The sequence below is a fragment of the Pongo pygmaeus genome, chromosome 2 (assembly GCF_028885625.2).
Source record: "Pongo pygmaeus isolate AG05252 chromosome 2, NHGRI_mPonPyg2-v2.0_pri, whole genome shotgun sequence".
Lineage (NCBI taxonomy): Eukaryota > Metazoa > Chordata > Mammalia > Primates > Hominidae > Pongo > Pongo pygmaeus.
In genome coordinates this window covers 99,619,368-99,644,701 of record NC_085930.1, presented here as the reverse complement: position 1 = coordinate 99,644,701, position 25,334 = coordinate 99,619,368, and the positions used below count along the sequence as shown (strand labels likewise).

General features: G+C 41.3%; 2 protein-coding genes across 5 annotated transcripts in view; one reads left to right on the top strand and one right to left on the bottom strand.

Moving 5' to 3' along the window:
• The window catches only part of IL17RB (interleukin 17 receptor B), a 19,081-nt gene extending 13,767 nt beyond the window's left edge, over positions 1-5,314 (top strand). Inside the window, exon 11 of the mRNA XM_054483866.2 lies at positions 4,462-5,314. Within this exon, the coding sequence (XP_054339841.1) occupies positions 4,462-5,024 (563 nt within the window). The 3' untranslated portion in view covers positions 5,025-5,314. The remainder of the gene's footprint in view (positions 1-4,461) is intronic.
• ACTR8 (actin related protein 8) lies at positions 150-25,334 on the bottom strand. 4 transcript variants are annotated; one of them, XM_054483850.2, is made up of 14 exons: positions 25,106-25,318; positions 23,059-23,229; positions 21,476-21,586; positions 20,766-20,870; positions 20,333-20,506; positions 19,740-19,833; positions 19,059-19,191; positions 17,344-17,497; positions 12,757-12,852; positions 12,108-12,248; positions 10,961-11,225; positions 9,723-9,886; positions 8,396-8,584; positions 150-4,735 (listed from the first exon to the last, which is right to left on the bottom strand). In XM_054483850.2, the coding sequence occupies exons 1-13, from the start codon at positions 25,226-25,228 to the stop codon at positions 8,441-8,443; spliced, it is 1,875 nt and encodes a 624-aa protein (XP_054339825.1). In that variant the 5' UTR covers positions 25,229-25,318; the 3' UTR covers positions 150-4,735; positions 8,396-8,440. The 4 variants fall into 4 exon arrangements, with proteins under 4 accessions (XP_054339825.1, XP_063517123.1, XP_054339824.1 ...); XM_063661053.1 differs by lacking the exon at positions 25,106-25,318 and adding an exon at positions 24,789-24,957; XM_054483849.2 differs by lacking the exon at positions 150-4,735 and having other exon boundaries at positions 6,751-8,584; positions 25,106-25,334.

The following is a 25,334-nucleotide window of genomic DNA, read 5'->3' as shown; positions in this document are numbered from 1 at the left end:
GAAATAACATTTTGAATTTTTTTTTAAAGAAGATTCCTCTGGAGGCAATCACATGTTGGCGTTTCCCAGCGTTAGATAGCATTTATGTAATACCTTCAGGTGCTCCTACAGAGACTGATATGAGCATGACTGGATTACACATGCCAGGTGAAAGCAGGGTCAGGACTTCCAGATCTTCTGACTGTCCTGTTTTTATTTTTACCATTGAGCCATAGACCAGTACTGAAATAGGCAAAAGATGGCTGATAACAAATTACACTTTACCTGTGATGGTTACTCTATGCTAGTTCCTGTTTTTTAAAAAATAGTTCTTATGAGGTGTAAGAAAAGCTTTCGCTTGGATTCATACACAGTTGACCCTTGAACAACACAGGTTTGGACTGCACAGAGCCACTTACACCTGGATTTTTTCAATACATATATTGGAAAATTTTTTGGAGATTTGTATCACTTTGAAAAAACTTAGATGAAATTCAGATGAACTTTTCAATTAAAATATTGAAAAAATGAAGAAAAAGGTATGTCATAAATGCAGAAAATGTATACAGATACTAGTCTACTTTATCATTTGCTACCATACCAATAGTTAACTATTTTAACTATTAAAAGTTAAAAATTTATCAAAACTTAAACACACACATACCAACTGTACATGGCACCATTCACAGTTGAGAGAAACGTGAGCATAAAGATGTGGTATTAAATCATAACTGCATACAATTAACTGCAGTGCATACTGTCCTGCTGTTAATAATTTCCTAGCCACCTCCTGTTGCTGCTGTGGTGAGCTCAAGGGTTGCAAGTATCCATTTAAAACACCCTGTGATGCTAACCATCTCCAAACGAGCAGTTCCTCTCTCCAGTAAATTACATATCACAGTAAAAAGTATCTCCAGTGGTTCTCTTGTATTTTTTGTGTTTAGTGCAATATTGTAAACCTTTAATAACACCTTAGGAACCATACGAAGTGCCACTAGTAATGCTGGCAGTGGTCCCAAGAAGCAGTGTCATGAAAAAAAGAAAAAAAAACTTTTTTTTTTATTACAAGAAAAAAAGCCAAATTGCTTGATATGTACCATAAATTGAGGGTCTGCAGCTGTGATTGTTCACCATTTCAAGATAAATGAATCCAGCGTAAGGACCATAGTCAAAAAAGAAAAAAATTCATGAAGCCATCACTACAGCTACACCAGCAGGCATGAAAACCTTGCACATTTTGCAGAATACCTTTTAATCTTGTATTGAAAATGTAGCTTTTATGTGGGTGCAGGATTGCTGTAAGAAAGGCATATCTGTAGACTCCAATATGATTTGAGAAAAAGCAAAGTCATTATATGACAACTTAAAGCAAAAGGAAGGTGAAGCATCTAAAGCTGGAGAATTTAATGCCAGTAAAGGATGGTTTGATCATTCTTAAAAGTGGTTTGGCTTAAAAACTGTCAAGATAACAGGAGAAGCAGCTTCTGCTGACCAAGAGGCAGCAGGTGAGTTCCCGGATGCCATTAAGAAAATCACTGAGGAGAAAGGATACCTGCTTGAACAGGTTTTCGGTGCAGATGAAAGTGTCCTCTTCTGGGAAAAAAATGCTACAAAGGACATTGATTAGTGAGGAAGAGAAGCATGCATCAGGATTTAAGGCAGGAAGGGACAGGCTAACTGGACTGCTTAGTGCAAATGCAGTTGGGTTTATGATCAGGACTGGCCTTACCTATAAAGCTGCTAACCCCCTGGCCTTGAAGGGAAAAGATAAACACCAGCTGCCAATCTTTTGGTTGTACAATAAGAAGGCCTGGACATTGAGAAAACTTTTTTCTGGATTGGTTCCATTGATGCTTTGTTCCTGAAGTCAGAAGTACCTTCTCAGGAAGGGACTGCTTTTTAAAGTTCTTTTGATATTGGACAATGCCCCCAGCCACCCAGAGCCCCATGAGTTCAACACTAAAGTCCTCAGAGTGGTCTCTTTGCCCCCAAACACATCATAATTTGGCCTCTAGATTGGGAGGCCATAAGGACCTTCAAGGCTCATTACACACAGTACTTTATGTAAAGGATTGTCAACGCTATGGACGAGAACCCCAACAGAGAGAACAACATGGAAGTCTGGAAGAATTACATCACTGAAGATGCCATCATTGTGACCGAACAAGCCACGAAAGCCATCAAGCCTGAAACAATAAATTCCTGCAGGAGAAAACTGTCCAGGTGATGTGCATGACTTCGCAGGATTTACAACAGAGCCAATCAAGGAAAGAGATTGTAGATGTGGAAAAAAAGGTGGGGGGGTGAAGGGTTTCAAGATATGGATCTTGGAGAAATTCAAGAGCTAACAGATAACCACACTAGAGGAACAAAGAGAAGACAACCTGCTGGAGACGAGTGCTTCCCCATCAGTGTGAGGTGATGATGAAGATGACACAGAAGCAGCAGCATCAGAAAACAAATTGACATTAAACAATCTGGCAGGTTTCTGATTAGTCAAGACTGCTTTTCACTTCTTTTATAACACAGACCCTTCTATGATACAAGCATTAAACCTAAAGCAAGTGGTGGAGGAAGGATTGGTACCATATACAAATATTTTTAGAAAAATGCAAAAGCAAAAAAGCCAGAAATTATGTATTTCTGTAAAGTTACACTGAGGCACCCACATCTCCTGCCTCCTCTTCCACCTCTTCTGCCTCTGCCACCCCTAAGTCAGCAAGACTAACCCCTTCCTCCTCTTCCTCGTCAGCCTACTCAACAAGATGACAAGGATAAAGACCTTTCTGATGGTCCACTTCCATTTAATGAATTAGTAAATATCTTTTCTCCTCCTTATGATTTTCTTAATTACATTTTTTTCTCTAGCTTAATTATAATACAGCACATAATACACATAACATGCAAAATATGTGTTAATTGGCTGTTTATGTTATTGGTAAGGCTTCCAGTCAACAGTAGGCTATTAGAAGTTAAGTTGTGGGAAAATCAAAGGTTATAGGAGATTTTCAACTGCATGCAGGGCCGGTGCCCCTCCTCACTCTGTTGTTCAAGGGTCAGCTGTACTCTCTAAGGGCTTTGCTAACTTCAAAACATGGAGTATTTGAATACAGAAACCAGAACATTTACATACTCAGCTCGAGGCAGAGCTATTAAAAAAACTTCTCCTCTTCTCCATATGTAGAAAAGGAAATACAAATGCATCCTTTGAGTCATTTGTGATGTTGTAAATAAAATGAGATTAACTCCATGTTCTAAGCTAAGAAAGCCACAGGGGCACTTGGACCTCAGGAATACTTACATTTAGGGATGCTGTCTGACCTGTATACATTACAGCAGTTTCAAACATGGTTTCTGTTTTACAGCAGTTTCAAACGTGGTTTGTTTTACAGCACCGTATAGGGCAGAATTCCAGGTAAGTTCCAGGGGCTGAAAAGAGGTGCCACTTAACTTGGGGAAGTATAAAGAAACTCTACCACCTGCAGGTAGAAGACAGTACAAGCAACTACCTAATTGACCCAACTCAAAATGTGAAGTGCAGACAGAGGTCAAGTGTCCCTGTTCGTATACAGCACTAAAAGTATTGAGGTTACAATCACACACCTCAAACAAAGTATTTTTTTTTTTTTTGAGACAGGGTCTCACTCTGTTGCCCAGGCTGGAGTGGAATGGCGTGATCTTGGCTCACTGCAACGTCCGCCTCCTGAGCTCAAGTGAACCTCCCACCTTAGCCGCCTGAGTAGCTGGGACCACAGATGCATGCCATCAAGCCCAGCTAATATTTGTACTTTTTGTAGAGATGGGGTTTTGCCATGTTGCGCTGGTTGGTCTGGAACTCCTGGACTCAAGTGATCTACCAGCCTTGGCCTCCCAAAGTGCTGGGATTACTGGTGTAAGCCACCACGCCTACACCTAGCCAACAAAGTATCTTAAACCTAAAGTTTCTATGAATTTATCTGAAAAGAGAAGGCTTGGTTGAGACGACTGTTTTAGTGAGAGGGACTTAGTAATCCCAGCACTCTGGGAGGCCCAGGCGGGTGGATCACGAGGTCAGGAGATCAAGACCATCCTGGCTAACAGGGTGAAACCCCATCTCTACTAAAAGTACAAAAAATTAGCTGGGCGTGGTGGCGGGCACCTGTAGTCCCAGCTACTCGGGAGGCTGAGGCAGGAGAATGGCGTGAACCCAGGAGGCGGAGGTTGTAGTGAGCCGAGGTCGCTCCATTGCACTCCAGCCTGGGCGACAGAGTGAAACTATGTCTCCAAAAAAAAAAAAAAAAAAAAGTTAAGGTTTAAGCATCAGTGTGTTTCAGGTGATGTGTTCAAAAGGAACATCAGGATGTTTTTCCTTGCTGTCACTAACAAGGCCCTTGGTGCTCAGCTGACATTCTCTAGCAAGGGATCATTTGTCAGGGATGGTTTACAGAGTGAAAGCCTGCTGTTTGCTGTTCACAGATAACAAATGCTTTTCTCCCCTCACAGAAAGGATCAAGAAGACTTCCTTTTCTACCACCACACTACTGCCCCCCATTAAGGTTCTTGTGGTTTACCCATCTGAAATATGTTTCCATCACACAATTTGTTACTTCACTGAATTTCTTCAAAACCATTGCAGAAGTGAGGTCATCCTTGAAAAGTGGCAGAAAAAGAAAATAGCAGAGATGGGTCCAGTGCAGTGGCTTGCCACTCAAAAGAAGGCAGCAGACAAAGTCGTCTTCCTTCTTTCCAATGACGTCAACAGTGTGTGCGATGGTACCTGTGGCAAGAGCGAGGGCAGTCCCAGTGAGAACTCTCAAGACCTCTTCCCCCTTGCTTTTAACCTTTTCTGCAGTGATCTAAGAAGCCAGATTCATCTGCACAAATACGTGGTGGTCTACTTTAGAGAGACTGATACCAAAGACGATTATAATGCTCTCAGTGTCTGCCCCAAGTACCACCTCATGAAAGATGCCACTGCTTTCTGTGCAGAACTTCTCCACGTCAAGCAGCAGGTGTCAGCAGGAAAAAGATCACAAGCCTGCCACGATGGCTGCTGCTCCTTGTAGCCCACCCATGAGAAAGAAGCAAAGACCTTAAAGGCTTCCTATCCCACCAATTACAGGGAAAACACGTGTGATGATCCTGAAGCTTACTATGCAGCCTACAAACAGCCTTAGTAATTAAAACATTTTATACCAATAAAATTTCCAAATATTGCTAACTAATGTAGCATTAACTAAAGAACTGAAACTACATTTACAACTTCAAAGCTGTTTTATACATAGAAATCAATTACAGTTTTAATTGAAAACTATAACCATTTTGATAATGCAACAATAAAGTATCTTCAGCCAAACATCTAGTCTTCCATAGTCCATGCATTGCAGTGTACCCAGAACTGTTTAGCTAATATTCTATGTTTAATTAATGAATACTAACTCTAAGAACCCCTCACTGATTCACTCAATAGCATCTTAAGTGAAAAACCTTCTATTACATGCAAAAAATCATTGTTTTTAAGATAACAAAAGTAGGGAATAAACAAGCTGAACCCACCTTTACTGGACCAAATGATCTATTATATGTGTAACCACTTGTATGATTTGGTATTTGCATAAGACCTTCCCTCTACAAACTAAATTCATATCTTGATTCTTGTACAGGTGCCTTTTAACATGAACACCAAAATACCCACAAACTTGTCTACTTTTGCCTAAGGTTACCTATTAGAGATCACTGTCAGAGTTCTCAGTTTCTTAGTTACTATTTAACTTTTCATGTTCAAAATGAAAATAATTCTTAACTTGAAAGCCCTCTTGAAGTAACCTTTTTATAAATGAATTATAATGGTTTACTTAAATAAAAAGCAGGGGTGTGTGCAGTGGCTCATGCCTCCAATCCCAGCACTTTGGCAAGGCCAAGGCAAAAAGATCACTCAAGACCAGGCTAGGTCACAAAGTGAGACCTCCATCTCTACAAAAGATTTAAAAAATTAGCTGAGTGTGATGGTGTGAGCCTGTGGTCCCAGCTACTAGGGAGGCTGAGATGGGAGGATCACTTGAGCCCTGGAGGTCAAGGGTGCAGTAAACGGTGATTGTGCCACTGCACTCCATCCTGGGTGAGAGCCAGACCCTGTCTAAAACAAACAAACGAAAAAACCCCCACAGAATAACAGAACATAAAAGATGCGCATTTTGTCTTCCAACTTTTTACTCTTCTAAAAGCATCTTTTTTAAATTTTTAAATTTTTTTTTTTTTTTTTTTTTTGAGACGGAGTCTCGCTCTGTCACCCAGGCTGGAGTGCAGTGGCGCGACCTTGGCTCACTACAACCTCTGCCTTCCGGGTTCACGCCATTCTCCTGCCTCAGCCTCCTGAGTAGCTGGGACTACAGGCACCCACCACCACACCCAGCTAACTTTTTGTATTTTTAGTAGAGACGGGGTTTCACCCTGTTAGCCAGGATGGTCTTGATCTCCTGACCTCGTGATTCACCGCCTCAGCCTCCCAAAGTGCAGGGATTACAGGCCTGAGCCCCCGTGCCCGGCCTAAAAGCATCTTTTTTTTAACGCAGAGGTTACATTGTATTATTAGCATAAATGTTTTTTTCTGGGAATGCTTATTTCACACAGCACAATACTGAATCTTCTCTGGAATGTGGATCAATTTCAGATGGATGACTATTAAAATGTGTATATTTGCAGATTATCCTTAAAGGGCCACCTCATGCCTTCTAATTTATGTCTTACGGATAAAAAATCAAAATGAAGCATAAAGTAAAAACTGTGTCCAGGTTTACAAGTGGACACTCAGTAATAGCTGAGGCAATATATTTAATGTAGCAAATTTCACTTATTTGTCATGATCAGTTTTCACAGTGCTTGTAAGTGCTGGTAACAAGATGGACATGGTTTAGGTCAAAACTTGGACCAGAAACCAACTTCCTTTGAAACAGCTCTACCAGTTAAAAGAGCAATATGCTGTTAGGTGAAGAACTATTTAACAGAAATACATTATGTTTTTGCAAACAGGCAGCTGATCCGAAATTGTGTTGAAACACCTCAGAAACATAAATGACATCAATATTCTATAAATTAATGTTGTTAACAAATTTAAAAAATAAAATATACAATTTTCAAATTGAAGGCACACATCCCAGTTGGTACCGGCAAGTTTAAATTATTTTTAATACTGGTGGACTCTTCATTTGTAACCTACTGAGCAGTTACAGAGGGTACTCCCATTGATACAAAATGCTCAGATACCGGCATTTCTCCACATCCAGAGTTCTTTCTATATTCCATTCTGATTTCCATCCCTTATCTGTTTCCTGCTTTTGTCCTTCCCCGGTCTCACCCCCATCTCTAGCCATGGTAAGTGAGATGGCGGAAGCAGGTGCCTAGGAGCAAGCAGCAGGAAGCAGCATTTTCCCACTCCTCCCAGAGCTCTGGGCTCCCAGACTGTGTTCCTGCCTCTGGACAATGCCTTCTCTTCCTCCTGGGCTCAGAGGGCTTCACCAGAGCCTGGACCACCAGTGGTAATAGCTGCATTATTTAGATTTTGCTTCAGGATGCTCAGAGGTTAAGGTTAACTGATCATACTGAACATCATGAACTCCAAAAGCTTTCACTTAATCCTTCAGGTAAAGGAAAATTGGGGCTTGATGACTAAGTTGGTAGTATTAATAACTACATCAGTCACCATATCTGTACAACACAAGAACTCTAAATTATACCCAAACCATTTCTATTTGGCTTTAGGAAGAAAACAACATTTCCTTTTCAGCGTTTGTTCTGTTTTAGCCAAATAAAAATTGTTTTCTTTCTTCCTCTAAGCTCACCCTACGGCATGTCAGGTAACAAAAGCCAGTCTGCTCAGCCTTCCATCTTTACCTTTGGAAATCGAGACCTGAATGGGTCCCATTCTTTTTCTGTAATCCAACAGAAAATGAAAAAAACCAAAAACTACCAAAACTTTTTCCCCATTTGGGATTCTAAGAGAACACATGAGTCACATCATAAGTGCATTTAACTCAGACAACTTTAGATCCTCATGAAATACTAGACAAGAGAGAAAATGGCATGAGTGGACAGTTCTCCCTCATCACACACTATCCCTCATGGTTGCATGAGGCTGCCTGCTGATGAGATTCAACAAGCCAAGTTAAATGAAGAGCTTCACCACATGAGAGCCTTCAATAGCAACGTTTACATCACTGGGGAGTTTATGAGACCCTGAGACAGGGCAAGAGAGTTTACAACTGAAGAGAAAGTTCCTATTTATTCTCAAATGCCCTGACTAAACTGCTCAAAAGCAGTTTATAATTTCAAACCAATGTCATGTCCTCAACATAAAGTTCAAATTCATTTACTGTCCATGACACTTAAGCATCTAGGTCAATAAATTACAATACATATATTCTGTAAGAGTCTTTTATACCAAGAAGCTTGTTTTTGGTCTTCGGCAGTGACATTTCCTCCCCATTCACCACACAAACGCAGCCCGCTCTCGTAACATGCGGACACCAAAGCGTTGCCACTCTCGCTGATAAATCCACAGTTCCTGTGTTGTATCCAAACAAGCCAACACTGCCCCTCCTTTCCATGCAATCAGCCGGGGGTCCATGTCCTAGAGAAGGGATGAAGACATTTCAGCCTAATCACATAAGACATATACTCAATCATTTACTTGAATATGGGGCCGAGAAAAATCCCTGCTGAGTCAATACCTAGTAAGCCAGGCTTTCACCCTGTATTAAAGACAGCAGGACGGCCAGGCGCGGTGGCTCACGCCTGTAACCCCAGCACTTTGGGAGGCCGAGGTGGGCAGATCAGGAGGTCAGGAGATCAAGACCATCCTGGCTAACACGGTGAAATGCCGCCTCTACTAAAAATACAAAAAATTAGCCAGGCGTGGTGGCGGGCACCTGTAGTCCCAGCTACTCAGGAGGCTGAGGCAGGAGAATGGCGTGAACCTGGCAGGCAGAGGTTGCAGTGAGCCAAGATCGCACCACTGCACTCCAGCCTGGGTTACAGAGCAAGACTCCATCTCAAAAAAAAAAAAAAAGAAAAAGACAGTAGGATTTATGAACTACAGGCATCTTTCTGTTTCAATAGCCAAGAAAACTTTTAAATTTTTATAACTAAAGATGCTACTATTTACTACTATTGCACAAATACCCTGTTTACCCTGTACACAGGAACATATATAAATAAATAACTTACTTATTTCGAAGTTTGAGTGGAATAAATAGATCCCCACAATCCCTCCCTCAGGATTAAAAAGAAATAGGAACATTTCCAGGAATTGTCAGTAAGATTTAATAAAACACACAAAATCTATTTCTAAATTCCTGGGTTTATCTTTCTTTTCAAGATAGTTCAAACCAAAAAGATCCTTAAAGATCATCTGGTCCAGGGACCAGAAGTAGATCCTTAATATAAAAAAGAGATTAAAATGGAGCTGTTCTGGCTGGCAGGGCTTGAGAGCAGTCGGTCCTCCCCTTGCCCCACCTGGTCCTTTAACAAAGGTGGAATTCAGTCATGCTAGTTTGGGGAGCACAGCAGGGGAAAGCAGCAGAAATCCAGTACCTTAGGCCAGAGCACCTTCCACCACATCTATGGCTTGCTGAAATTAACTTTTCCACTTGCCCTAAGCCCTCAAGAACTCCTCAGACACAAGCCCATGCTTCCCAGGATTTGATCTGTCCACATACAAGGCTGGTTTCATTTGCATACAGCCCAACTTGCACAATGAAACAACCTACCTTAGGCCTTGTGATCACATCCACATTTTCAATAATTCGCCTGAAGGATGGTGGCATTTTGTTGAGAATTCTGTGCTGCAGAAATTCTTGAGCTTTATGAAACATCAAACCACCTCCCACCACTAGGATGGAGCTGTACATCTTCTTTTTGGTGTCGTCAGATGCTGAAAAGACAGTTGACATCCTCCATGCTTTTCTCTCCACATCCATAATTCTAGGACAAGCCACCAACACCCCTTGCTTGCGCAAGTGCAATAGCCTTCTCAAAGATTTCCCTCCAGCCCACCCTCCACACTGCAGCCAGGGGAACCCTACAAAACACAAATGTAGGCATGTTGCCACACCACTGCAATCCTACTTGCAGGATTAGGATCAAAATCTTTAAAGGAGGCCGAGCATGGTGGCTCACGCCTGTAATCCCAGCACTTTGGGAGGCCAAGGTGGGCAGATCACGAGGTCAGGAGTTCAAAACCAGCCTGGCCAACATAGTGAAACCCTGTCTCTACTAAAAATACAAAAATTAGCCGGGCATGGTAGCGTGTGCCTGTAGTCCCAGCTACTCGGGAGGCTGAGGCAGGAGAATCACTTGAACCCAGGAGGCAGAGGTTGTGGTGAGCCGAGATCACGCCATTGCATTCCAGCCTGGGCAATGGAGTGAGACTCTGAAAAATAAATAAATAAAATCTTTAAAGGGACCCACAAGATCCACTACGGGTGGTCCTCACCTGCTTCTCTAGGCTCATCCTCACACCCTGCTTCCCAGCCACACTGGTCTTCACAGGCTTCTTCCTCTACCCCATCTGTGACTGCTAACTGACCCCTTTCATCCTTTACGTCTCTCTCAAGGTCCGCCTTCCTCAAGGAAGCTTTCCCTGCCTCCCACCTCCCATACCATCCCCTAGTGAGTAAAGATTCTATGTGAAATTCCTCAAATGTGAAATTACCATTGGCAGGTGCTACAAAGTTGAGCTAAAGGGTACTGACTGCTCAATAGTAGCATGCCAGTGGTAATTTCACATTTGTGTAATAATCTGACTTATTTTGGCCTCTTCCACTAGGCTATAAACCCATCCTACTTTGTTAATGTATTCCCAACACCTGGCAATGCAAGCCAAGTAGGCGCTTAATCGTTTTTCAATGAATATGTTATACTGCACAAGTATATCCTAGACTGAACCAATTTATTTAACTGCTATCTTGTTTCACTGCTATCTCCCGGTCTCCCCAGATGTGCTTACAACAGCAGTCTATGCTATGAAGGATGGCTTTATCCAGGCCCAGGGCTTTCCCTTCAAACAGTGAGATGGCAGTCTTCCTGGACATCAGTGCAGTGAGGGCCTCCTCGGAATCGTTGCCGGCCATCAGGCCATCTCCCTGTGCGGACCCCAAATCTACCTCCTGGGAATGGAGTCTTTCTGGAAGATCAGAGGACTGGCCACGAAGATCCCCTTCAAATCCAATAGGTTTGGATGCAGACTTTCGGTCAGCAGTAGCTTTTGCAGACTTTAAATCAAAAGGACAATCAAGTAGGTGGTATTTCTACAACAGAACACTATTGATGTTGTCTAGCTAGATCTCTCCCTACCCTACTACTATAAAACAAAAGCCACACAGCAATACAACCGCCCAGCACCCATTCCCAGGTAACTCAGGAATGCGAGACGGTGCACAGATGAAGATGCTTTGACCATTCCAAAGCAGGGTAGCTGCTGGTAGGCAGGGTAGCTCTCAGAACCTTATCATCACTGGTTAGATTTTAAAAGTGAAATACCAGTGCAGACATTCTTCCCCGTGCCCTGAGTTTTTAAATGGAGTATTCCAGTGGGATTCACGGGCCATGACTGTTAAGGAATTCTTATTTTCAGATCCTATATGAGTCCACCTCATGCTGGCGTCTGGGGAGGAACAAAGACTAGAAAATCTAGTCTCCATCATAAGCTGGTACTGCTTCATTAGCAGACAAGACCTTCAATTTGTGCCCCTGTACCAGACATCGTATTATGGGGATCCGCTTTCAATAAAGGAATTCGGCTCTTTGGCTATGCCACGCATCTTTCACAAAATTAAGTAACAGGTGAGATTTTAATGAAAATACTACTGAAAAAATATTCAGAAGTAGATAATGTAAGTAAATGATATACACCAAAAGGAAAGTGTCATTAACTTTTAAATGTATGGACTAGCATTCAGAAAATTAATGTTTGCTGAATAGAGAAATACGTCTTCCAGATTTTAAACTCAGACTTCAGTTCATCTACAATTCTAAAAGCTATATCAGTGTTATTATGCTGGAAGACAGAACTGATTACAATGGCCTATTAACTCTGGACAAATTTCTCCTTCAGGGACAAAACTCTCTCTTCTCCTACCAGAATTGCCACGGACCTGTTCTTGTTTGCTCTGTGTGGCCAGCAAGTAATGTTCATCGTGAGGATCCTCAGGATCGCCCTGAGATCTGTGCTGCAAAGTCGTCATTTTCTGTCCAACAATTCCAAAAGTTGCAGGGTAAAACAAAGCCATTGGAGCCTGTACATGGAAGGAAAAGAGTGATCAACAAAAGATACTGCCTCCTGAAAAAAACTGATCCACTGAATTCTGTTCTTCTAAAAACAAAACTGGCAGATCAGATTCCCTAAGTTAGACTGGGCAATGTTCTCTTTTGGGAGTGGCATTATTTCTCTGGTGTACCATAGGCCAGAAAACTCACTCATCATCCAACTAGATGGGTGATATGACACCATATGAGAGAAATCTCAAAGCAAATATCAAGTACCTCATAATCTACTTCATAATTTCCTAGTAAGAATGATACCTTTCTTTATAATTAATACCTCATCATATAGGGGCTAAATAGAAAGATATTCTTCAGATCCATTCTAGTCTATACCAGTGGCTTAAATGTTGGTTTAGTGGATAATCTACAATCAGCTGACATTCTGATTTCACAATGTTTCCAGCAAGTGCATATTCTCTCAGTTTGATTGAACCTGGATAACTTTCTTTCTACCCATGGAAACAGATACCTATAAGTTACCTGCAGTTTTTCATCTCCTAATCGAAACTGGTAAAGCAGGGCAGGAGAATCAGGATGTCGAATCTGAAACTCATGGTCCTGAAGCCCAGAGATGTCCTGATTCCAGGAAAAGATGCTGTCAGTGAATCAGTAAGAATGCATGTAAACTCTTCAAATTATGCTTCAGCCTCACCATCATCTAAATATCACCTATAAAAAGGCCAACCTACAGCTTTGTACCACTCTCACCATAATTTAATAAAACAGGAATTAAGCTGTACTTTGTTCCCCTATTTAACATTTCTGGAATTTCCACTGTTTGCATTATTTGTTTTCTCCATTATCAATATATATTAGTACAACAATGACCCAAATCAATAAAGCAAATTCCCTCAGTAACTGGGAAATTTACGGTATTTTTATGTTTCCCCAATTTTTTAAAATTTAGATTACCTGAAAAAAGTAAAAACAAGTCTCAAACAAAAAAAGGATACCAATCCATATATAGCAATGATTAAACATTGATTGTTTGCAATATTAAGAAAGTGCTTCAAATTATAACATTTAACAAAATGTCTGTACTTACATATTTACCTACTATCTTCCTTACACCTAAAGGTTTATCTTCATCTTTTATCAGGATGAGACAGAGAAATTTGCTAAACTCTTGTTTCCTAAAAAAATCAAACTGTTTTCCAGAGCCTGAGACACACCCTCACTGCTCGGACTTTAGCAAAAAAACCCTCACTCCTTAAGGGCTTTCACCTGCAGGCTTTATCTTGGGTTGAAAAAGGTAGTATATACAGTGCAATCAAGCTAGAACTCAGGATTAAGAATTTCACTCAAAACCGCTCAACTACATGGAAACTGAACAACCTGCTCCTGAATGACTACTGGGTACATAACGAAATGAAGGCAGAAATAAAGATGTTCTTTGAAACCAACAAGAACAAAGACACAACATACCAGAATCTCTGGGATGCATTCAAAGCAGTGTGTAGAGGGAAATTTATAGCACTAAATGCCCGCAAGAGAAAGCAGGAAAGATCCAAAATTGACACCCTAACATTACAATTAAAAGAACTAGAAAAGCAAGAGCAAACACATTCAAAAGCTAGCAGAAGGCAAGAAATAACTAAAATCAGAGCAGAACTGAAGGAAATAGAGACACAAAAAACCCTTCAAAAAATTAATGAATCCAGGAGCTGGTTTTTTGAAAGGATCAACAAAATTGATAGACCGCTAGCAAGACTAATAAAGAAAAAAAGAGAGAAGAATCAAATAGTTGCAATAAAAAATGATAAAGGGGATATCACCACCGATCCCATAGAAATACAAACCACCATCAGAGACATTACAAACACCTCTATGCAAATAAACTAGAAAATCTAGAAGAAATGGATAAATTCCTCGACACATATACTCTCCCAACACTAAACCAGGAAGAAGTTGAATCTCTGAATAGACCAATAACAGGAGCTGAAATTGTGGCAATAGTCAATAGCTTACCAACCAAAAAGAGTCCAGGACCAGATGGATTCACAGCCGAATTCTACCAGAGGTACAAAGAGGAACTGGTACCATTCCTTCTGAAACTATACCAATCAATAGAAAAAGAGGGAATCCTCCCTAACTCATTTTATGAGGCCAGCATCATCCTGATACCAAAGCCGGGCAGAGACACAACCAAAAAAGAGAATTTTAGACCAATATCCTTGATGAACATTGATGCAAAAATCCTCAATAAAATACTGGCAAACAGAATCCAGCAGCATACCAAAAAGCTTATCCACCATGATCAAGTGGGCTTCATCCCTGGGATGCAAGGCTGGTTCAATAAACGCAAATCAATAAATGTAATCCAGCATATAAACAGAACCAAAGACAAAACCACATGATTATCTCAATAGATGCAGAAAAGGCCTTTGACAAAATTCAACAACGCTTCATGCTAAAAACTCTCAATAAATTAGGTATTGATGGGATGTATCTCAAAATAATAAGAGCTATCTATGACAAACCCACAGCCAATATCATACTGAACGGGCAAAAACTGGAAGCATTCCCTTTGAAAACTGGCACAAGACAGGGATGCCCTCTCTCACCACTCCTATTCAACATAGTGTTGGAAGTTCTGGCCAGGGCAATTAGGCAGGAGAAGGAAATAATGGGTATTCAATTAGGAAAAGAGGAAGTCAAGTTGTTCCTGTTTGCAGACGACATGATGGTATATCTAGAAAACCCCATTGTCTCAGCCCAAAATCTCCTTAAGCTGATAAGCAACTTCAGCAAAGTCTCAGGATACAAAATCAATGTACAAAAATCAGAAGCATTCTTATACACCAACAACAGACAAACAGAGAGCCAAATCATGAGTGAACTCCCATTCACAATTGCTTCAAAGAGAATAAAATACCTAGGAATCCAACTTACAAGGGATGTGAAGGACCTATTCAAGGAGAACTACAAACCACTGCTCAAGGAAATAAAAGAAGATACAAACAAATGGAAGAACATTCCATGCTCATGGGTAGGAAGAATCAATATCGTGAAAATGGCCATACTGTCCAAGGTAATTTACAGATTCAATGCCATCCCCATCAAGCTACCAATGACTTTCTTCACAGAATTGGAAAAAACTACTTTAAAGTTCATAGGGAACCAAAAAAGAGCCCGCATCGCCAAGTCAATCCTAAGCCAAAAGAACAAAGCTGGAGGCATCACGTTACCTGACTTCAAACTATACTACAAGGCTACAGTAACCAAAACAGCATGGTACTGGTACCAAAACAGAGATATAGATCAATGGAACAGAACAGAGCCCTCAGAAATAACACCGCTTATCTACAACTATCTGATCTTTGACAAACCTGAGAAAAACAAGCAATGGGGAAAGGATTCCCTATTTAATAAATGGTGCTGGGAAAACTGGCTAGCCATATGTAGAAAGCTGAAACTGGATCCCTTCCTTATACCTTATACAAAAATGAATTCAAGATGGATTAAAGACTTAAACGTTAGACCCAAAACCATAAAAACCCTAGAAGAAAACCTAGGCATTACCATTCAGGACATAGGCATGGGCAAGGACTTCATGTCTAAAACACCAAAGGCAATGGCAACAAAAGCCAAAATTGACAAATGGGATCTAATTAAACTAAAGAGCTTCTGCATAGCAAAAGAAACTACCATCAGAGTGAACAGGCAACCTACAAAATGGGAGAAAATTTTCGCAACCTACTCATCTGACAAAGGGCTAATATCCAGAATCTACAATGGACTCAAACAAATTTACAAGAAAAAAACAAACAACCCCATCAAAAAGTGGGCAAAGGACATGAACAGACACTTCTCAAAAGAAGACATTTATGCAGCCAAAAAACACATGAAAAAATGCTCACCATCACTGGCCATCAGAGAAATGCAAATCAAAACCACAATGAGATACCATCTCACACCAGTTAGAATGGCAATCATTAAAAAGTCAGGAAACAACAGGTGCTGGAGAGGATGTGGAGAAACAGGAACACTTTTACACTGTTGGTGGGACTGTAAACTAGTTCAACCATTGTGGAAGTCAGTGTGGCGATTCCTCAGGGATCTAGAACTAGAAATACCATTTGACCCAGCCATCCCATTACTGGGTATATACCCAAAGGACTGTTAAATCATGCTGCTATAAAGACACATGCACACGTATGTTTATTGCGGCATTATTCACAATAGCAAAGACTTGGAACCAACCCAAATGTCCAACAATGATAGACTGGATTAAGAAAATGTGGCACATATACACCATGGAATACTATGCAGCCATAAAAAATGATGAGTTCACGTCCTTTGTAGGGACATGGATGAAATTGGAAATCATCATTCTCAGTAAACTATCGCAAGAACAAAAAACCAAACACCGCATATTCTCACTCATAGGTGGGAATTGAACAATGAGAACACATGGACACAGGAAGGGGAACATCACACTCTGGGGACTGTTGTGGGGTGGGGGGAGGGGGGAGGGATAGCACTGGGAGATATACCTAATGCTAGATGACGAGTTAGAGGGTGCAGGGCACCAGCATGGCACATGTATACATATGTAACTAACCTGCACATTGCGCACAGGTACCCTAAAACCTAAAGTATAATAATAAAAAATAAATAAATAAATAAATAAATAAATAAAAAAGAAAAAGGTAGTATAATGCTGTTACTTTATTTTATTTATTTATTTATTTTTTTTGAGACAGAGTCTCGCTTTGTCGCCCAGGCTGGAGTGCAGTGGTGCGATCTCGGCTCACTGCAAGCTCCACCTCCCAGGTTCACGCCATTCTCCAGCCTCAGCCTCCCGAGTAGCTGGGACTACAGGCGCCCGCCACCACGCCCGGCTAATTTTTTGTATTTTTAGTAGAGACGGGGTTTCGCCGTGTTAGCCAGGATGGTCTTGATCTCCTGACCTCATGATCCACCCGCCTCGGCCTCCCAAAGTGCTGGGATTACAGGCATGAGCCACCGTGCCCAGCCAACGCTGTTACATTTTTAAGTATCTTTTAAATCTCTTAAATTTTTCCTAGAAACAAAAATAATCAGCAATATTGATTCTGCTCCCACCTGATCTAAATGACAAAAAGTTTCTTTAAGGTGCTGCAGAAGAAGACAATCCATTTTATTTGTTAACTGGCATTCTCTGTAAGGGAACCCAGCTCGCTGCATTAGCCAGTAAAAGCATCTTGACACATCAGATCCTCCATATGCCAGACAAAGCCTAAAGTTAAGAGAAAAGGGTAGATGGTTAATCTGTTGGTTAAGAAGGTGCAAAAGGTGTTTGAAGAAATCCATTAACGGCCGGACATGGTGGTTCCTGCCTGTAATCCCAGCACTTTGGGAGGCCATGATGAGCAGATCACTTGAGGCCAGGAGTTCAAGACCAGCTGGCCAATATGGCGAAACACTGTCTCTACTAAAAATACAAAAATTAGCCAGGCATGGTGGTGCACACCTAATCCCAGCTACTCAGGAGGCTGAGGCACAAGAATTGCTTGAACCCAGGAGGCAGAGGTTGCAGTGAGCCAAGAGGTCATGCCACTGCACTCCAGCCTGGGTGACAGTAAGATTCTATCTAAAAAAAAAAAGAAACACAAAAAACAAACAAAAATGTCCATTAAACACAGTGATATATAGCAAGTTTCAAGAAATGTACGTTGAAAGGACAGAATGAATGGATGGGAGAAAAGGAACTTCAGCAAAAACCAGTGGGGAACACCTAAAGTCGTCATGATGTTTGCAAAATGTATCTGAGAAACCCAATACTCACTATTAAATCCAGCTCACTTCCCAGTCAATATGTGTTTATCATATGACAGTTGTTTGGCGGTCTACACTCACTAGCATATAAGGCAGCAATGACAATATAAGACAAACTTATGGGAGAACAGCTTAGAGAAAGCTGTCTACTAACTGAAGGTTTCTACAATTTGGGAAGACAGCTGCTATATTATTTTATTGGTAGGAAATGTGGGTCCAGCATTTTCTCCACACTTTGAGAACAAGTGGCATTGGATATTCTAACAACGGATGAGCCAAAATAACTCAAAATGGATTTTAGAATGTACTAGAACTTGGGGCAGGAGGAGCAGATGACCCTTTCTCATGGACAATTTAAGCCCTCTTTTAAAGACTCAAACTACCTAATGTGGAGGACGGGAAGAATGAAAGCATCCTGAGGAGCAGCAAGAAGCCATCTCTGGAGCACAAAATGCTTCAGAGAGCCCATACCTGCATTACCTGAGTGTGCTTACATATGTCAGGCTTGCCTGAAGGACAAGCTGCAAATCTGGTCCTAATAGTTATTTTCTTTACCTGTCTATCATCATACAGTTACTCACCCACAGAACACCACTATGACAAAAAATGCAGATATTCAAAACACTAGCCAGAGAATTCAGATTGAAAAAGTCAATTTTCTCCTACACAACTTGCCTAAATAAAGCTCTGCTATAAGGGTGTGATCAGTAGCTCTATGCCAAACCACAGCTAAAGACACAAAGCTACTGTTTACGTTTCCTTTATGGGAAAGCACATAAAACATACCAGGACTTTCAGGGGCTGCTGATGTAAATTCATATTAAGAAGTTCCAATGGGAAGGGTAAAATGATTCGTTTTAGCCTTGCTAGAATTTGCACTTCCATAATCTTGCTGGTTTACCATGCAGACTTTTGAATTTATGGTTATCTTACAATTTTTAACCTGTGATTTTTTATTATTTACGGTTGAACAGATTATGAGGGAAGAGGGAACAGGGAATGCCACCTTCCAAGTTCCTTACCGAGTATTCCGATGAGACACCCCATCCTCCACACAACATACGCTTGTCTTCTGGTCCCCAACGTCTACAATACACGTGCTGCTTAAGCCACTTCCATAGGTGGCACACACAGACTCCTGATGGACCACGATCCCTGGGGAAAAAAAAAAGGCAGAGTAGTCATTAGCTGTAGCGCAGTAAAGATCCCAAAACAGATAATCAACTGAAGTGGGGAGCCTAGGGACCTCTGGGCAGGGCATCTGAGGAACACTGATCCTTTCAGAATAAGCATTTAAACAAGTCAGTAGGCCTGGCGCAGTGGCTCACACCTGTAATCCCAGCACTTTGGGAGGCCAAGGTGGGAGGATCACGAGGTCAGGAGATCAAGACCATCCTGGCTAACACAGTGAAACCCCATCTCTACTAAAAAATACAAAAAATTAGCCGGGCATGGTGGTGGGCACCTGTAGTCCCAGCTAATCGGGAGGCTGAGGCAGGAGAATGGCGTGAACCTGGGAGGCAGAGCTTGCAGTGAGCTGAGAAAGCACCACTGCACTCCAGCCTGGGCGACAGAGACTCCGTCTCAAATAAATAAATAAATAAATAAATAAATAAATAAATAAGTCAGTAAATTAGATTAACTCTGTCATTAAAGAAAGAAAATTCCATTTAAAATAGGTTTCACTGGGATATCAGACATACCTGAAAAACCCATCTTCATTAGTATCATATTCACTAGTTCCTTCACATGCTGCTTATTATAGATATCAGGAATTAACAAGATACATCTGTAATACTAAAAAGAAGAACAAAGATAAAAGGGTTAGCACTCAAGTCTAGTCAGGTCAAATTCACACTCCTTTTTAGAGAGACTTCCCTCCAAAGGAGTAGCAGCTATGGTTACACACCCAGATTAAAGCTCAAACCTCTGTACTATCCTTTGGGTTTTATAAAGAAAAAAACATGCTCAAGTGTTTTTTTTTTCCTTGAAATTTTTAAAAACTTGTAAAATCAAAAATAAGACAACCGATGTGTCAATAAGGTCCAAAGAGAAGACAAAAATGAGCAAGCTTGCTGATTTGAGTAATAGAGACACCAAAGAAACAGAGAAAGAAAAAAAACACCAGAAGGGAATTAAGTGAAGAAGAAAAGACATCCTCATGCCACCAAGATCCTCACCCTGAAGGTCAAGAATGTTTCAAGAAGGACACTATATTACAAACAACTCGGTAACGTGTACTTTCATTGACCAAGAATCTTAAAAACAATCCAAATAACTGAGAATTTTAGCTCACCTTTAAATCTTTCAGTGGGATTTCCAAGTATTTTTGTATCGCATGAGACCATATTACTTCAATATCTGCCAGAACAGCTGTAAGAGAGCCCCCAGGGCCTGGGTGAATATTTAACTGACCTCTTCTGATAGGCCAGTGAATATTATAACAGTCCAGTGGATTAACATACAAGGCCTAGAAAAGGAGGAGGGAGATGAGTACTTTGTTAAAACTTTTCTCTCAAGGTTTTCTGGATTCATATCCAAAAATCTAACTAACGTTTGCTGAATGTGAGAAATGTTGAGAGTGAAGTAGGAGTCAGTGTGACTATCTGGTACTCAAAGTAGGGTTACAGAACGCTAGGAAACAACTAGGACTGGGTGGCAACGTAAGTGAATTTTAGGAGGAGGATCAGGTTCCCCTTCTTTCATTCTATTGTAAAGAAGTTTCTTACCTCTTCTCCTACTAAATACTCAGGGTGATGAGATGTGTTTGTCCACTTATTTCCTGAACAGTGATCTAAAATTGCAGGTCGCATCTGCTTATTGTAGGAGCGTGCCTGAAAAGAAAAACCATCAGAAAATTATCTCAATTTATTCAAGGCGGGGGCAACATAAGGGTCCTCCTTTTCTTCTCTCTCGCATACTAGACACATTGGCAAATTTTAATCACAAATATTTGGCAAAATATTGACGGGTTGCAAAAGGATTCTCTTGTCCTTTTTACAATCTTGGGGTTCTTTTTCCCCCAATTTTAACACCTAGGCTGTGATTCACAGCCAGTCCAAAATTAACACTAAATGCTGCTTAAAGCTGAATTCAACTTTATATGTAATACAGACTCCTGTCCATTCCTATCATATTGGTTTATCATATGAAATTGAAGAATGTAGTAAGAACAGTTTCCCACCAAGATCCTGGAATCACACCTTCTCAGGTAAAGTATAAACTTCCATCAACTTGCCTACCACCACCTTATAAATTATGTGGCTTGCCTAAGCATTTGTAACACTGACTCGGGTATTCTGTAAGTAGTTATGAGGGGTTTTCTTCTTTTTTAAGGAACTCCCATCTTGTATTTGCATAGTGATATAGGAAGAACATGTGAATGGTATTATGATACAAATAGTGGTGATAAAGGATAAATCTGAAGAGTTGATCGAACCTGTTCAGGGGACACAGGAATGCGTCTTGTACCATTGGACATCTTTTTAGACCATATTGCTTGATCCACCATTTTAAGGCCATTTTGTCTTTGTTCATTACTTTCTGGTTTCTGGGGGAAAAATGAAAGACAAGCAGTACAAAGGATTTAATGAGAAGAGAAAGCAATTCAAAAACTACTAATTTAATCCAATCTTTGGAAATGCTCCTTCATCAACAAGTAGCATTTCCTTAATCTTTACCACATGTACTACTCTTAAGAATTCCCTCCAGCCTGGGCAACATGGCAAAACACCATCTCTACAAAAAATACAAGAAATTAGCTGGGTGTGGTGGCACAGGCCTGTGGTCCCAGCTACTTGGGAGACTAAGGTGGAAGGATTGCTTGAGCCCAGGAGGTGGAAGGTGCAATGAGCCGAGATCGCACCACTGCACTCCAGCCTGAAGAACAGAGCAAGACCCTGTCTCAAGAAAAGAAAAAAAGAATTCCCAGGAATCTTTTATTATAAATAAGTCAAAAGCAGCCCTCACTATAAAACAACTATATGCAAAATTTTCAAGTGATTTTTCATAAAATTTCTCACAGCACTAATCAAAGCATACCTACCTCATGTTTACAAAATATTTCAGAGACTCTTCCATACAATTATATAATTCTTATGTTTATAATTTTGACAATGACACATTCCTTCATATGTTGATCAGCAAGGCTTAAACTTATTGGTTACGCCATAAACTTATTGGTTCTCGTTATTATAGTATAAAGAAAACGACCATAAATATCTTTACAGAAATGTTTTCTTTTGATTTTTATTCCTTAAACGTACTCCCTAAAGTAGAATTATAAGATCCAAAGATCAATAATGAAGTGCAGACTCTTATATCAGCAAGTTATATTTAAACTTACAACTGGACTTACATAGAGTCTGCTAGTTACACTAAAAAATGGAACCCTAAGGCCTACTATCAGAATTAAAGAAACTTTACATTCCCAAAACTATCCTTGACTTAAAACTTCAAAGTAAAACGTGGATTATGATGTAATATATAGATTTATCATTGATCACAAAGAATTTTCCTGATAATTACCATCTGCAACATTGGATAAAGTAGATGCTTACAGCAAGAAAATTTTTTTTTTGCCTTGAAATTATGGTTAACCTAAGACCATAATAAGTGCTTATTGTAACAATCTAATTTGCTAATGGATTGAAAATAAGAGTTTGACTTATTGACTTAAACTGTAAGTATCTGAAAGAGATACTTACAGTTTAAATATGGCTTAATCAATAACTTTAAGCCTGTTAACAAGGACCTGAATGTATCACTTTAAGTGAGTGATGATTTTGTGTCTTCCATTATAGATCACCTTCATCAACACTCAATTCACCCTGAAAGACTTACTTTTGTTGTAACTAATTCTTTACATCTAAAGTCACTAGCTCTGATGAAAAATTAGTGACATTATTATTTTAAAACACAGCAAAGCTATGAAGATGTTTCTTTAAGATTCTGGTGTACTTGTGTCTAAGCCCTCCCAGGGAAACAACCTTAGGCTTTCTCTCCAGGTCGTTTTTGACTTACATTTAGTCCCTCCCTTAGGAGCCAACTGTCCTTGTATAGGGGCTGCCCTTGTTGTTTGTGTCTTCGGGCAATGACATGAGGAATGCTGGCAGGAAGAGTGTCTGTGGCTCGACCAATCCTTAAAGTTGTTGAACCTGGATGTATGACAATGATGAAGTTGCTCTGGATTTGCTGCAGATATAAAACATAGATGTGTGACCTTTGTAAATAATATGCAGGTAACAAAGTTAAACAACATACACATAACAAACTAAACTAAGAAGCTGACTCAAAGGTATCAAAATAATTCAATAGAGTTCTTTGAGAAGTATCCAATTACTGCTCTCTACCTAAACACAAACTCATTGTTTATTATATTCCCTTGACCTGAGTTATAGTACATAGCTCAACAAATATTTATTTAAATAAATGAAACAAAAATTATCCATTACAAATTAACATACAGTTATTGAGCATTTATGTGACTGAAGAAATGTTGCTATAGAATCCGGGCCCAGGCTCTGAATTCACAGATCTGTCTGCAAATTCAGACTGCCACCTCCTTGCTCTGAATGAAGCTCCTAACTCACAGTTACTGTGAGAATTAAATGAGTTATACATGTAACTCAGAGCTGGGCCACAGGAAGCATTCGAGGAATGTTGGCTCTTACTATAGTAAAGCCTTTCAACGTGATTCACTGCCTTCACAAGGGGTCAGACTCTGTGGCTTACATGACCCTCATGATATGGCCCCTGCTAAGATCTCCAATCCCCTTCCTTAACTCCAGACATCCTAATCTACTGGCTGGGCCTCCAACACTTCACATCCTCTGTTGGCACAAGTGTCTTCCACACTGTTTGTTCTTCTTCCCTGAGATTCTCTCCTCCCTCTGGTTAGCTCCTAATCACCTTCAGGACTCTAAACAGATGTCACCTCACCTCCTTTGAAGAAACCTTCCCTGACTGTCAGGGATGGAGGAGGTACTTGCTTGAGTGCCCAATACTGCCCTCTGCACAAGCCCATTCCATGCCATGCTCTGATACCTGTTGTCCTATCTCCAAGTGTGACCTCTCCCCTCCTAATCACCCCCCAAGAGTGGGAGAATCCTAGAGGGAAGGATCTGGCAAGGCCCTTACAGACCATCCAGTCAGCCTTCTCAACTAGATAGATGGAGAAACCAGGCCTGTGCAGCAGTAATGGCCACTCTGGGCTTATGGTGTGCCAGGCACTGTCATACTAGTGATAGCTAACTAGTCGCTGCCCTACTAGTTAGGTATTATCCTTAACCCATCTACCGGTGAGGAAGCTGGATTAGAGATGTCCTACATGAAGTTCTGAGCAGTTTATGCCTCATTTCTTCTGTGAATTGTACACTGCCTGTGCCCGTTTTCCTATGTGAATGCTGTTTTAGTTACTGATCAGTAAGGTTTTGTGTACGTGTATACGTCTAAGGTCCTTTGCCAGGCATGCTACTGCAAATAATTTTTTCTGGTTAGTTTAGTTTAGTCTAATAGTGTTGTTTTTGATACACAAGCTCTTAATATATATTTAGACAAATGTCCACCATTTCTTTGCTTTCAAGCTTGAAATGACTTCTATTATCTGAGATTTCCTTAACAAAGGAAAAAGCCTGGACCCCAAACTATCCCTTAACAAGTACAGGCTGACGCTCCCAGTGAGCCAGCCTGGTCCTAAACTCTATCTGCCACCATCTAACCCTCACGGCAACTTGCGAGGCGGCTGGTATCACCGTGGTCGTTTTATGGTCGGGGAAGCTGAGGCCAGAGCCCGGGCAGGAGCGCACACAACCAGCCAGTGGGGCGTGCGGGAGATCGGAGCGGTGTCCCTGCGGGGGCTCCGCCTGGCTCCTGAGGCTCCGCGCCTCCCAGCCCTCGGCGTCCCGGCGCGCCACGACCCGGAAAGGAACGACCACTTCCGCACTCCCCACCAGGGGCTGGGGCCTGCAAGGGGGACTCGAAGCCTCCCGCTGCCTCCCGCCCCCTGCCTGGCAGCGGAGGACCCAAGCAAGGGCAAAGGGTTCCAACCCAGACCCGCCCCGAGCCGCACCTCTTGCAGCGACTCCGGCACCAGCGCGGGCACGATGGGCCGCTTCACGCCGCGCTGCTCCTTCTCCTTCTCGCCGCCCTTCTCCTTCCCGTTCTCCGTGTCACCCTTCTCAGCCTGGGTCATTGTGGCCGGCGACACCCACCAACCTCTCGCCTCAGCGCCGCAGCCACGACTGCCGGGATGGAAGGGCCACCGCGCAGGCGCACGGCCGGCTGCCCACAGTCAAGAT